The 10,915-nt window shown below is 52.7% G+C and overlaps 1 protein-coding gene across 1 annotated transcript; it reads right to left on the bottom strand.

The window, feature by feature from the left end:
* Positions 1-4,060: 4,060 nt before the first annotated feature.
* C22H11orf52 (chromosome 22 C11orf52 homolog) lies at positions 4,061-10,636 on the bottom strand. The gene is made up of 4 exons (XM_035555834.2): positions 10,521-10,636; positions 6,818-6,858; positions 5,988-6,034; positions 4,061-5,656 (listed from the first exon to the last, which is right to left on the bottom strand). Exons 1-4 carry the CDS (start codon positions 10,550-10,552, stop codon positions 5,420-5,422), a joined length of 357 nt encoding a protein of 118 aa, XP_035411727.1. The 5' UTR covers positions 10,553-10,636; the 3' UTR covers positions 4,061-5,419.
* Positions 10,637-10,915: the final 279 nt, after the last annotated feature.

The following is a 10,915-nucleotide window of genomic DNA, read 5'->3' as shown; positions in this document are numbered from 1 at the left end:
AAGGAGTCAGCCCCCACTCATAGCCTGAATTTTAAATGATTTATTCTTGTTTGCCTTTCCTACTTACTTTTCATAATCCAGTGGGGACTGAGATTTTTGTTTTCATTGACTGTAATATCACAGCTGTTAAGCAAAACGGTAAATTATGATGAGGCTTTGCACAAAATCTTGAAAGGTGGCAATGCTGGTGGTTAGTACCTCGATCCAGTTTGCTTTTGAGACTCAAAATTACTCAAAATGCGATTAATTAGATGACAGGAAATATCTATCCCTATTTTGTACAATGCAAACAAGTAGGTTGTGCCTTTGCAATTTCAGTAAAATTTCACAGAAAAACTGAATGAGTGGTTTCCCTATCAAAAAGGAAGTGACCTCATTTGAAAAACACAACAAAACATTCGGAGCCTTTTCTGTGAACTTTACGATATTCTTGTCTAATAATCTCAAAGAAAAAAATATATTTATTATCTGTTTTTTCAATGCTTCATTGTAAATACACATTCACAGAAGTTTACAGGTAGGAATGCTGAGGTCATCCCTTCCCTCTACCCCTGCGATTTCTGGAACAAAAAATAAATAAGCTGCAGATGTACTAAAGTGAAATCACATGTACTTGGGAAGCACAGAGGAGGTGGCAGATGGCTGTCAGGTGTTCCCTGATTGTTTTTAGAATTTGTTTTATGAATTTAATAGCGGATTAAATGTTGTATGCTCACAACCCCTACAAGCTCTAGATATTTACACTCGTCCTTTGAAGTGGAGATAAGCCATAGGGAGGCACAGACTATACTGGAAACATGACCTAAATTTGCAGGATTCAAAATAAGAATAAAGAGATAATCTGTTCAAAGAGCATAGAAATACAAAGTATAAATACAATTTGATTTGTAAAATATATTGCTTAAATCATCATAAGCTGATAGATTGAGAAAAAGAGTTAATTGATCATGGACCTCAGAGAATAGAAACTAGGCCATTTCTAATGGCTAGACTGAGTGGTAGAGAGTGCTGGGCCATTTTTCTGTTCATTGTGGTAACATAAATGCATCTTGGGTGTCTGTGTGTGCTGAAAAGTACCTTTTAAAAAGGTACTTTTTAAAATCCCAGTTCTCCCCTCTTTGTGTTTCACTCTTAAATTTCAAGCTTCTTGTAGAAGGAATTATATTTTTCTTTCAGTTGTATAACATCACAAAGGATGCCTTTGAATGTTGTATTTGCGAGAAGAAAAACTAATGCTTCACAGTTCTTCCTTTCAGGAGTGATTTTTAACACTCACGGAAAATAATTCCAAGGTGAAGGCAAAGGGAGGCAGTGAAACGAGAAGGATCTCGGCGTCTGCTCGTCCTGCTGCGAGTGACCTTCAAAACAAACGCGGCGGATGGCAGTTTGGTTGGTGGCACTGCCCTCTCCTGGCTGGTTTCAACACAACCTCTGTGCTTTCCCCCTGCTGAATCCTGGGCCAGGTGCACGACACAGCCCAGTTCCTGCTCCATTTCCTGTTGCTGTGAGGTGACAGCCGTCGTGTCACTGCACAACATCAGTACAAACACCTGAGCCTTCCTTCAAGCCCTCCATGCAAGGATTTTAAAGCACTTTATCAACATTCACTGATTATTTACCTTATCAGCACTTGAGAAGAAGAGAAAAATCAACAGCCACAGCTGAGCTCTTGCTAATAATAATTTAGTTGGGTAAATAAGAGTGAGGGTGATTCTAGACAAAGCTTGTGCAGCCATGACTGCAGGAATCTGTCTAAAACAACTAATGCCTTTGTGCCACTGAGTGCTCCCTCCCAGCCTCCCATTAAGCATCCCAAACAATGCTCAGACACAAAAAATACTCCAGGGAACTCACGGAAGATGCAGCAGGCTGCGATGTGTGACGGGGCACCGCATCCGCTAGAGTTCCCATGCTGGGTGCCACAGCTCAGCTCAGCGCCAGGAGGAATGTACCAGCACTCCTTCCCCCTTGAAGCCTGAGGGGAAGAAGCAAACATATTAAAAACAAAGGAAAGAATTTTCTTAGAGGGAAAACAGACTTACCAATGCAATGCCTGAATATAACCAACAGCAAGGAGAAAAGTTGCCCCCTTTTATCATTGCCTGAAAAACAATATATACTTAAGAGATACTATCTTAGGGAAAGTTACACATTTTTATATTTTGTTCCACATGTAAAGCATGTACAGTGGGCGGAATTCCTATGAAATGTATGTAGAAAAGATTCCTGATTATATTGGCTCATAGTGCACGTAGGGTCTAATTATCTTCCGCATTTGTGCAAGGGGAATACAAATTCAGCAGAAGTTAAAACATGCCACACAAAGCTGTACTGGTCCTTGGTGTCAAATAGTCAGGGTATTACTTGATTTGGTGTTAAATGACCCAGACAGCAAACGCTCATAAGTAACTTTAGGAAGCAATTCCACAAACTGACATTCATATTTGAGAATTTGGGGGTAATCTGTATTTTTTTTGCTTTGTCTTCTTTCAGGGTTCTGGAGAAACGTCTGGTGAAAGGAAGGGTGGGGGCATTTGGATGAGCTAATAGAATAGAAAATGGTGAGACTCCTTGGGAATACCCCCTGTGGGGAAAGAAATGGAACAACAGTGGGAAATGCGATATTTAAAGATGGTTTAAAGGCGTGTAACCTGTAGGTCGATGGCTGCTGCTGTCTCTGGCGTGTCCAGGGCCGCAGGTCAGGGGTACGAAGGCTGGCGGAGCCGAGGCCTGCTGCTGCCCCTGCTGCGGGCTGAGGCTTTTGGGGTCCGCCGTGCCGGCAGCGAGAGACGAGGGGGCCCCAGAGCGAGGATGGGGAACCGGGGGGGGGGGGGCTGGAGCAGGAGCGGGGCAAGCCCGGGGACACCGGGCTGCGGGGAACGGAGGGTCCCGGGGGCTGAGGAACGCCGGGGCGCGGGTGGCACCGACAACCGGGAGCCGAGACCCCGCGGCCCTGCCTGCGGCCGGCCGGCTGCGGGCCCGGCCCCCGCGCGTCGCCGCTGCCATGGGGACGGGAACGGGGCCGGGAACGGGGCGGGCCGGGCCGAGGGCTCGGCCCCCGAAGGCGAGGCCGTTCCCATGGGGGCGAGGCCCCCTGTCAGCCCCCGGACTTCCCTGCCGTGGCCCAGCGCGGGGATAAAGTGCGAAGTAGCCGAAAATCAAGTCTTTACCGTCCGAGGAACGCTCGATACGTTTAACACTCGTTTAACCCCTAAACAGGCAACCTTGGGTAACACTGGGCAGGCCTCCGTAATCTGTTAATATTCAGTGCAAAACCAAGGCTTTCAGAAAAATCCTTCCAGATTTACACCAGGCCGTGCCCAGGAGCAGACCCAGTGCTGCGCTGTCCCCAGCCGCAGCTCGCCTGGTGGGGAGGAAAGCTCCAGTACCACAAAAAAGATCCTTCATTGTGCTTGACACTGCAGTAGCAGGCAGCTTCAGTCAAATTGTCTTTAAAAATGACCTGTTCAAGTCAGCACCTTCTAGAAAACCTCCCCTCTGGTGAATTATAGTCTATATTTAATAACGTGTATTAAAAATACATACATATATTTCTTCCTACGTTGCGGAGGGCTTGGACCAGTGAAGCCAGTGTGCCTTTCCAGTTCTGGTGCCAGCAGCTCAGCGCGAGGAGGTCCCCAGCTGCTGCTCAGCACCAGCCGGGCCTGGGGCTGTGTCCTGGGAGCCCCTCCGATGGCTGGGCTAAGCAGGACCGAGCGCTCAGGCAGTCCTGTGCCCCCCTAAGCTAAACCCCTGCCCTCCTCCTCCCTGCAGGTTTTTGTTCTTGGCACTCAGAAGAGACAGCGCTTAAACAGCATAATACTGCACCCATTATAAGTGAAGGGTCTTCTGCTGCAGGCCTTACAATAGCCCCTGCAGAGGCCAGCTCAATAGCAGGAGCAAAAAAACTGTTCAGGCAGAAAAACTGTCTCCATTATTAAAAAAGGGCCTTCTGCAAACCTTACTCTGGCCTTATAATAGCCCTGCTGAGGTCCACTGGATAGTGCAAGCAAAAAGAGCGGAAAAATTGTAGGATTGGTCCTTAAAACACTTCCATATTAGTACACACTACCCGTACCAGCTTTATTTTTTTTGTAACGAGCAGGAACTCCTTCATGTTTTTTTTACATTTAGCTAAGCCATAATATGCAAAATGATGCATGTTTATAAAGTGTACAATGAAGTCCATTTTTCAACACTGGCAATAAACAGGTTGTTCCACGACCTGCATTTGGCTATGCAGACCATTACTGAGGAACAGAACGTGCCAACCATTGATTTAGGGCCTGAGGACACTGCTTGGGAGCACTCTGCAACTGCCAATGGTGCCACTGTCAATTTCAGTCCAGTGGCAGAAGCCTTTTGGACGGCTGCTGTACTGACATTATTTTAAACCAATAAATTCTCAAATGTGTATTTGGGAGCTTTAGCAGAAAACACCACGTGGTATGTGCTCTGCGTTACGTGGTTTTATAACTAAGGCTGACAATACAAAATAAGAAAACATGGAGAAAAAGTCCAAAGCCCTCTCTGAAGTTGGCCAGGAGTCATTCCTAGTGTCTCAGGCATGCAAACAGCTACTGCACTCTAAGGATCAGATAACTGCCCTAAATATAGGCAGTGGCTTTTAAATGGCTGCCTTGCAGATAACCTGCAAATTTGCCTTCTTTCATTGCCAGTCAGAGCCAAGAGCTCAGTGCTCACTTCTGTGCACCTTGGGGTAAGGATGCCTGTCAGTACCGCCCTCCAGTGAAATTGTTCTGTACCTTTCAGTTAATTCTGCATTTCTGGCCTTGGTCTCAGTGTGCTGTGCATGGCTGTAAAACACTGCTTTTTGAGAAAAGGGATGCACATAGTGCATGATTGCAGTGTACAGTGGCTGGTGTTGGAGGAAAACATCGCAGCAGGTACTCTTAAAACTTCCATACAATTTCCTCCCAATATCATCCACATGTCATTCTGCACAGTGCAGAATTTTCTTAACATCAACATAAAATCCCATGGCAACATCTCCCTTGTCCCAGTATGGACTCCTCTGTGCCGTGTTCCCAAATCCGCCGGCAGAGCCGCTCTTGGAACACCCTCCAGCAGCTCCGGGCTGTGGTTCTAACCATCACCAGCCAAGCAGCAGCTCTGCCTTCTCGCAGGGCTGAGAGGAGATGGGTTGCCTGCTTCAGAGGCAATGCAGATTTTCCAAGGGGAAGAGGTGGCTTTTTTTGCCAGCAGAACCAGACAGGTAACTGTTCCTTGTGTGAGAATAAATACGCCTCTGTCCTCTGAAGGCACACGCAGGTGGAAGACACAGCCTCTCTGCTTCGCAGGCAGACTCGACGTGTCCATGAGGTTAGCTCGAGTCTACAGCATCTCTAAGTCTGTGAAATCCTTTTGCTGCTGAACGAGGAGAGGGGCACCAATCTTTTTAAACCAGGGTCCCGTTCTTACTGTCATATTTCAGCCTGGGCCGGGGGAAGTTGAGGGTGGCATACTCTGTGGCATTCTGCATCTGTAAGTTCTTCACCTCCTCCGCAGAGCGCTCCCGGACCTTGGTGAACACCTGGATGTCTGCGTAATGAATGCTGTCGTCCTGCTTCATGTTCTTGGGTTTACTCACAGTGGCGTAGACAGGAGACTCCGGGACATTTTCATATGTTGGAGCCTTTGGGGAGAAAAAGCTCCAGATGGTCAGCTCTGGGCTACTGCTACGCCTGCCTTCCCCGGGCCAGGCAGAGACGCCTGCACGCTGCCCCCAGCACCCCCAGCCCTCTGACACCTCCTGCTCAGAGAGACAGGTTTCATCCTACTGCTTCCACTGCACTTTTAGGGGAAAAAATTGTTCCCACATCGTTCCCACAGCCTACATCAGACGAGGCATTTCACAGCTGTGGATAACTGCCCCACATCTCCCTGACCCCTCAAGGCCAGGAGGTGATGGTCAGCTCCGTCCTGTCGGTATCCCGTCAGCAAAACAACTCTGGGAAGCTGTTTACCTTCCTGCCAGGCTGGTGCTGTTGGCTCTCATGTCTCACATTAGTTCCTGAAAAAGAAACACCAGCGGATCAGGTTAACACAACTGTTTATTGTTCCATCTCTGAATTCAGAAATGCAGCATCTGGCACATGGGCTCTCTCCACTGGACGCAAATCAAATTTCCACCCCATCTGACATCCTCAGCCCTAACGCTGTCTTTGAGGCCTGCCTCCGAGAAGAAAGCCTGGACTTGTTTCTTTGGAAAAAATAAGGTTTCCTGGGATGACAACATGCTGTGGACCGCAATGTTCTTGGCAGAACCTAGGAGGACGCACACAGCACAGAGAGCTTCCTTGTCAGGCCCTTGGAGAAGTCAGATCCAGTTTTAACTTTGTTATTTCCTCTGCTGCCTGCAAACATATTTTGCCCAGCATGGTCCAAAGGCCACAGGACACGACTGGGCTACGTAGGACCCCCCTTTATCCTGGGGCACTGATGTCAGACAGATGTTTGCGGCTCTTAGGGGTGTTTGATGCAGCTTCTGCTTTGCTGCCACTCGAGAGCACTCACACGCTTTTCGATGTGAGACTCCGGTATTTCAAAGATACTGCTGAAGCCCCTTCCCTCCCCCTTGCTGAGCTCCATGGCATATCATACCCCTCTCGCTGTAAGTTTTAATGAAATTTTGCCTCTTGCCTCTTCTCTTCAGAAAGGTTAGGTACAGAAGAGTTTGGGAGAGGGTCTCAGCCTCAGGGATCCACTCACAGCCAGCGCTGATGAATGCCAGCTAACCAGGGGCTGATTTACACCCCCTGTTCTTGTGCTGTAGAGCATCTTCACAAATCCTTACCTTGCTTTTCCTTCTTCCTTTTAAAAAGCGAAAGACAGTTCCTGAAATCAGAGAGAGACGTCAGCCCGGAGAAGCCCCAGCCTCTGCTCTCATAACATGCAAACCCAAGTGCACCACCCCAGGGTACCGCATCTGTGCCGTGGGGAAGGTCTGAGATCCCAGCCTGCTGCAACCACCCCGGGGTGTCTGGGGCTGCCAGGACCCCCTGAGCAGCTCCGTGGGCTCCAGCCCTGCTGGTGGAACGAGGCACCCTCTGAACCTGAGTGGCTTTTGCAGGGAGAAGGTCCAAGGGAGAGACGTGGGGCTGCATTTCCTTCTTTTGTGGCTGATCTGCCTTGCCCTACAGACACCCACAAGGCTCCTTGCCATCCTGCCCTGTCTGGTTGTCCCCTATGCACATGCATCAGTGCGAGTGGGAACAGATTCCACTGTGGTTTTGCAACTGCGTTTCCACAGCTCCGTGACCAAAGATGTGGAGTGCTGAGCGTGATCTCAGCTAGCACGAAACATTTCTCTTAGGGCCAGATGCTCTGATAGCCCCGTGCCCTGTGCTTTGGCCACCGTGCCCAAGGAACAGCTGCACAGCCCATGTGCTGATTTAATGTTTCAGACTGTGTTTTTCCTGTTCGCAGTTTTCCACCTAAAACACTACCAAACCAAACAAGCTGCGTGCTTTATACAAGCCAAGCCAAACCCTAATCTTGTCTGTACCTGTGTGACCAGAGAGCGACAAGCCAAACACAGCTACGGCCCAGCCACGGTGCAGACGGGAGCCAAATTCGTTCCTGCTGCAACAACAGAGCCGGGAGCCGAGCTCCCGCGGGCTGGCGCTGGCCGGGCAGCCCGTCCGCCTGGCCAAGCAGAGACGTGTCACATTCCGTGCCAGATGCACGAAGCAAATGTTATCCCTGCAGCACAAAGCAAATGTTATCCTTGCAGCACACTCGCATGTCTGGAGGAGAGCAGGTGCCAGCCCCCCGTGGGCTGCAGCACAGCTGAAAACGGGCAGGCGGTGCTCTGAATGGGGCTGGAGAGCTCCCAGCTGGTACCAAGGAGCGCTGTGTGTCCCACGGGGTGTGCATTCGCCAGACACGTCTGCCACAAAGCAGCCCCTGAGGCAGAGCTCTGCCCCTGCCTGCTTTTAGAGGCATTTTGGGGAGGCGGCTGAGCAGGGCTGAGTGCGTGCGGTACCGGCTTTGGTGCTCTAATGGCAAAAGGAGAAAAGGAAAATAATGGCCAAGAACCTGGAAACCTCCGAAATGGCCGGCAATGATTAACCAGGCCTGCTGGAGCTGGGAAGTCAAAGGCAGCCCTGGGGAGGGCAGGGGGGCCGTGCCTGTACAAAAGGATCCAACGCTGCTTCTCGCCCCTCTGCTGTGTCCTGCCAGCCCTCCAGTCCCTGGCAGACAAAATCTGGGGGCTGCCAGCAAGGCAGCTTTGTCTTGGGGGGGTTCTCACTTGCGGCTCCCCCCCTCCACTGTCCCTGTGAGCTCGCAGGGTCTCCAGGGCCCTCCCTGGCAAGTCTTGTGTGCTCGAGCCTTGACTTCCTCACAGCATTCAGGCAGGTTGTGCACTGTAATTAAAATAACGCCATCTGAAGTAAAATTGGCAGGGTCCCTTGCCTCTTTCCTGGGAGGTGGGTTCCTGAACCAGCTTTCCAAGCCGCTCTGTCTTGTTTGGGTTGTCTTTCTTTGCAGAGAGGCCTTAGCAGGCAGCGTGTAGGCTGGAGGTACGCTGAGGCTGTCTGCAGGCTAATCGCAGCCCGGCAGGAGATGGCATCTCCTTGCCTCAGATCTGCGGTAATTAGAAAGGATGTGGCAAGGGAAACGAGAGCAGGGCAAACCTCTCCCCTCCTCTTCTCAAAACCAGGTCAGACGTGTTGTAACTAACTCACAGCCTGCTAGATTGTATTCTGCATGACAGCGCGCAGCGATACACTGCTTCTCCTTTCCCCGTGTCAGCAGCATCCTGATCTCTGCCCTACACAAGCCTGTTTCACTGTGGTTCCCAAACCTTGACATCCTTTGCTGCCCATGCACACTGGGTGAGGTAAGAATCCTCCCCAGGGCTGTACTGCAGAGGTACCCGGACCCGTGGGCACACTTTCCTCCATCAGCAGCTTTCCTCCGTGAAGAAGTTTGCTGTAATGGCTTTTCTCTGAAGATTTCAGGAACCTCCCCGGTCTCTCGCCATTTGCCCCCCCTTAAGGCCCACACTTTGGCAGTGATCATGACAAGGATCTTCCATCCAGCAGGCGGGTGCCTGCCTCCCCTGAGCCCTTTTGTAAGTCTCAGCTTTCTTTAGGAAGCCCAGCTCTTTGCTGACGCCGCTGTGGTGCTGAGCAAGTCTCCGAAAATACAAGCGGTTCTGACACCTGGAAACACCTGAACTAAAATTAAGTAGCATTTTTTTCCCCTCTGTCACCAAGGTGAAGCCATGAATCACGCAAGCTGCTGCAGCGGGGCTTCGCTGTGCTTGGTCGCGGTCCTCTGTAGGTGTCCCACAGCCCATGTTACCAACAGCACGTCCCCATTTACCTTCACCCAGGCGTTTCCCCGTGCAGGGCAGGGACAGCTGCTCCTGGGGAGAGAGCTCTGTTTTTTTAGGGCCCCACACAGCCCCTAAGGCAGGTGGGAGCACCCAAGTCCCACAGGGGTGCTGGGGGCAAAAGGGTCTTTGGCCAGAGCCCTGTCCCCTGCTGCCACCAGCAGAAACACCGTGCCAGCTTCTTGTTTTCCACGCAGCCCCTGGGAATAAAATCACGCAGGACACAGCAGCCCTGGTCCCTTGGGACAGCAGAACTTGACGTTGCCCCAGAGGAGCCGGCAGGAGCCATCGCTGCTCCCCAGCCGGAGCACAAAGCCTCCCTCCTGCTCGGCCCTGCCTGGGCGAGTGACCTCCAGATCCGGGTTTGTGCCTCCTTCAGGAGCAGCAGTGTTTGCACAGGGCCTGGCACTGCTTGGACCTGGCAGTGCCCCACGACGTGCGCCCGTGGCTCTCACCGCCCCCAGCCCGGTCCCAGCAGATGCCCCGGGTGCCTCATTTCCCCCAGGCACAGGGCAGAGGATGTAGGAAAAGGGGCTTTAGCCCCGAATCCCAAACTCCCTGACCTCCCCCCCCCCCTTCCTCTGCAGCAGCCGCTAGGTGATGCTGTGCCGCTTTTAATTATTAAAAAGCGCCGGCGATTTTCGGACACTTGAGCAAAGCCGGCGCTGGAGGCAGGGAATGTGCTCCGGGCTTCGGCCGCCAGCCGCCGCTCCCCCCTCGCACCCCCCCGGGGGCTCAGCAGACCCGGCACCGCGGGACGCTCCCCGCTCTGCCCTGGTTCATCAAGCAGGAGCGGGCCGGGGGAGGCGGGGGGGGGGGGGGGTTAAAGGGCTGTGTCCCCCCGGGGACACGGACCCGCAGCCCCAGGAGGAGCTGCCAGGGCTCCCCAAGCGGGGAGAGCAGCGGACAGGGGGTCCCCGACGGGTGCCCTGCCCTCAGGGCGCCCCTCCCGGCGCTTGGTTGGCTTTGGGGGATCCGATTGCTGGTCCCTCGGCTCTTCTCAGCCCCGACCAGGGGGAAGCCGGGCTGAGGAGCACCCCCCCCCCCCCCCCCAAAAAAAAAAAAAAAAAAAAAAAAACAAAAGACAAACTTGTCGGGGTGGCGGTGGCGGTTTGGGGGGAGATGCCCACCCCCTGCCCGCCGCCGCCCCACTCACCGCGGGCGGCCGCGGCTGCAGCGGTTGCCCATGTCGCTGCCTCCTCCGCGCAGCAGGAGCGGCTTGTGGCCGGGCACAGCCCGTGTTTCCTGCTTCCCGGCCCCCGGCAGCTCCCGGGGAGTGTCTGCCCGGCTCGGGTTTCTCGCCAGCGCCGCGCCGGGGCCGTGCTTGCCATCTACCGGGGGGCTCCGGGCTCCCGGCTGCGGTCCTGCTCTGGATCCTGCCCGTGCCCCGGCCTTACAAAGCTGTCCGAGGGGAAGCTTTGGGCTTGTGAGTGTGTAAGAAGCCCAGCTCGCGGCGTTAAGGGTGTGCAGTGCAGCCCCCAGGCTCACCCCTGTGCCTTTCACCCATCCTCTGTACCCCCGGGGAGATCCCTCCAGCCTGCGCCCTGGGCC

The sequence above is a fragment of the Cygnus atratus genome, chromosome 22 (genome assembly GCF_013377495.2).
Source record: "Cygnus atratus isolate AKBS03 ecotype Queensland, Australia chromosome 22, CAtr_DNAZoo_HiC_assembly, whole genome shotgun sequence".
In the NCBI taxonomy this organism is placed as follows: domain Eukaryota; kingdom Metazoa; phylum Chordata; class Aves; order Anseriformes; family Anatidae; genus Cygnus; species Cygnus atratus.
This window is presented reverse-complemented; position numbering and strand designations above follow the sequence as displayed.

Coding starts and splice junctions, on each gene's coding strand:
- C22H11orf52 (XM_035555834.2), bottom strand. CDS start 10,552: ATGGGCAACCGCTGCAGCCGCGGCCGCCCGCG. Junction 6,859..10,520: donor TGCAGCCGCGGCCGCCCGCG/GTGAGTGGGGCG, acceptor CTCTGATTTCAG/GAACTGTCTTTCGCTTTTTA. Junction 5,657..5,987: donor AGCACCAGCCTGGCAGGAAG/GTAAACAGCTTC, acceptor TTCTCCCCAAAG/GCTCCAACATATGAAAATGT.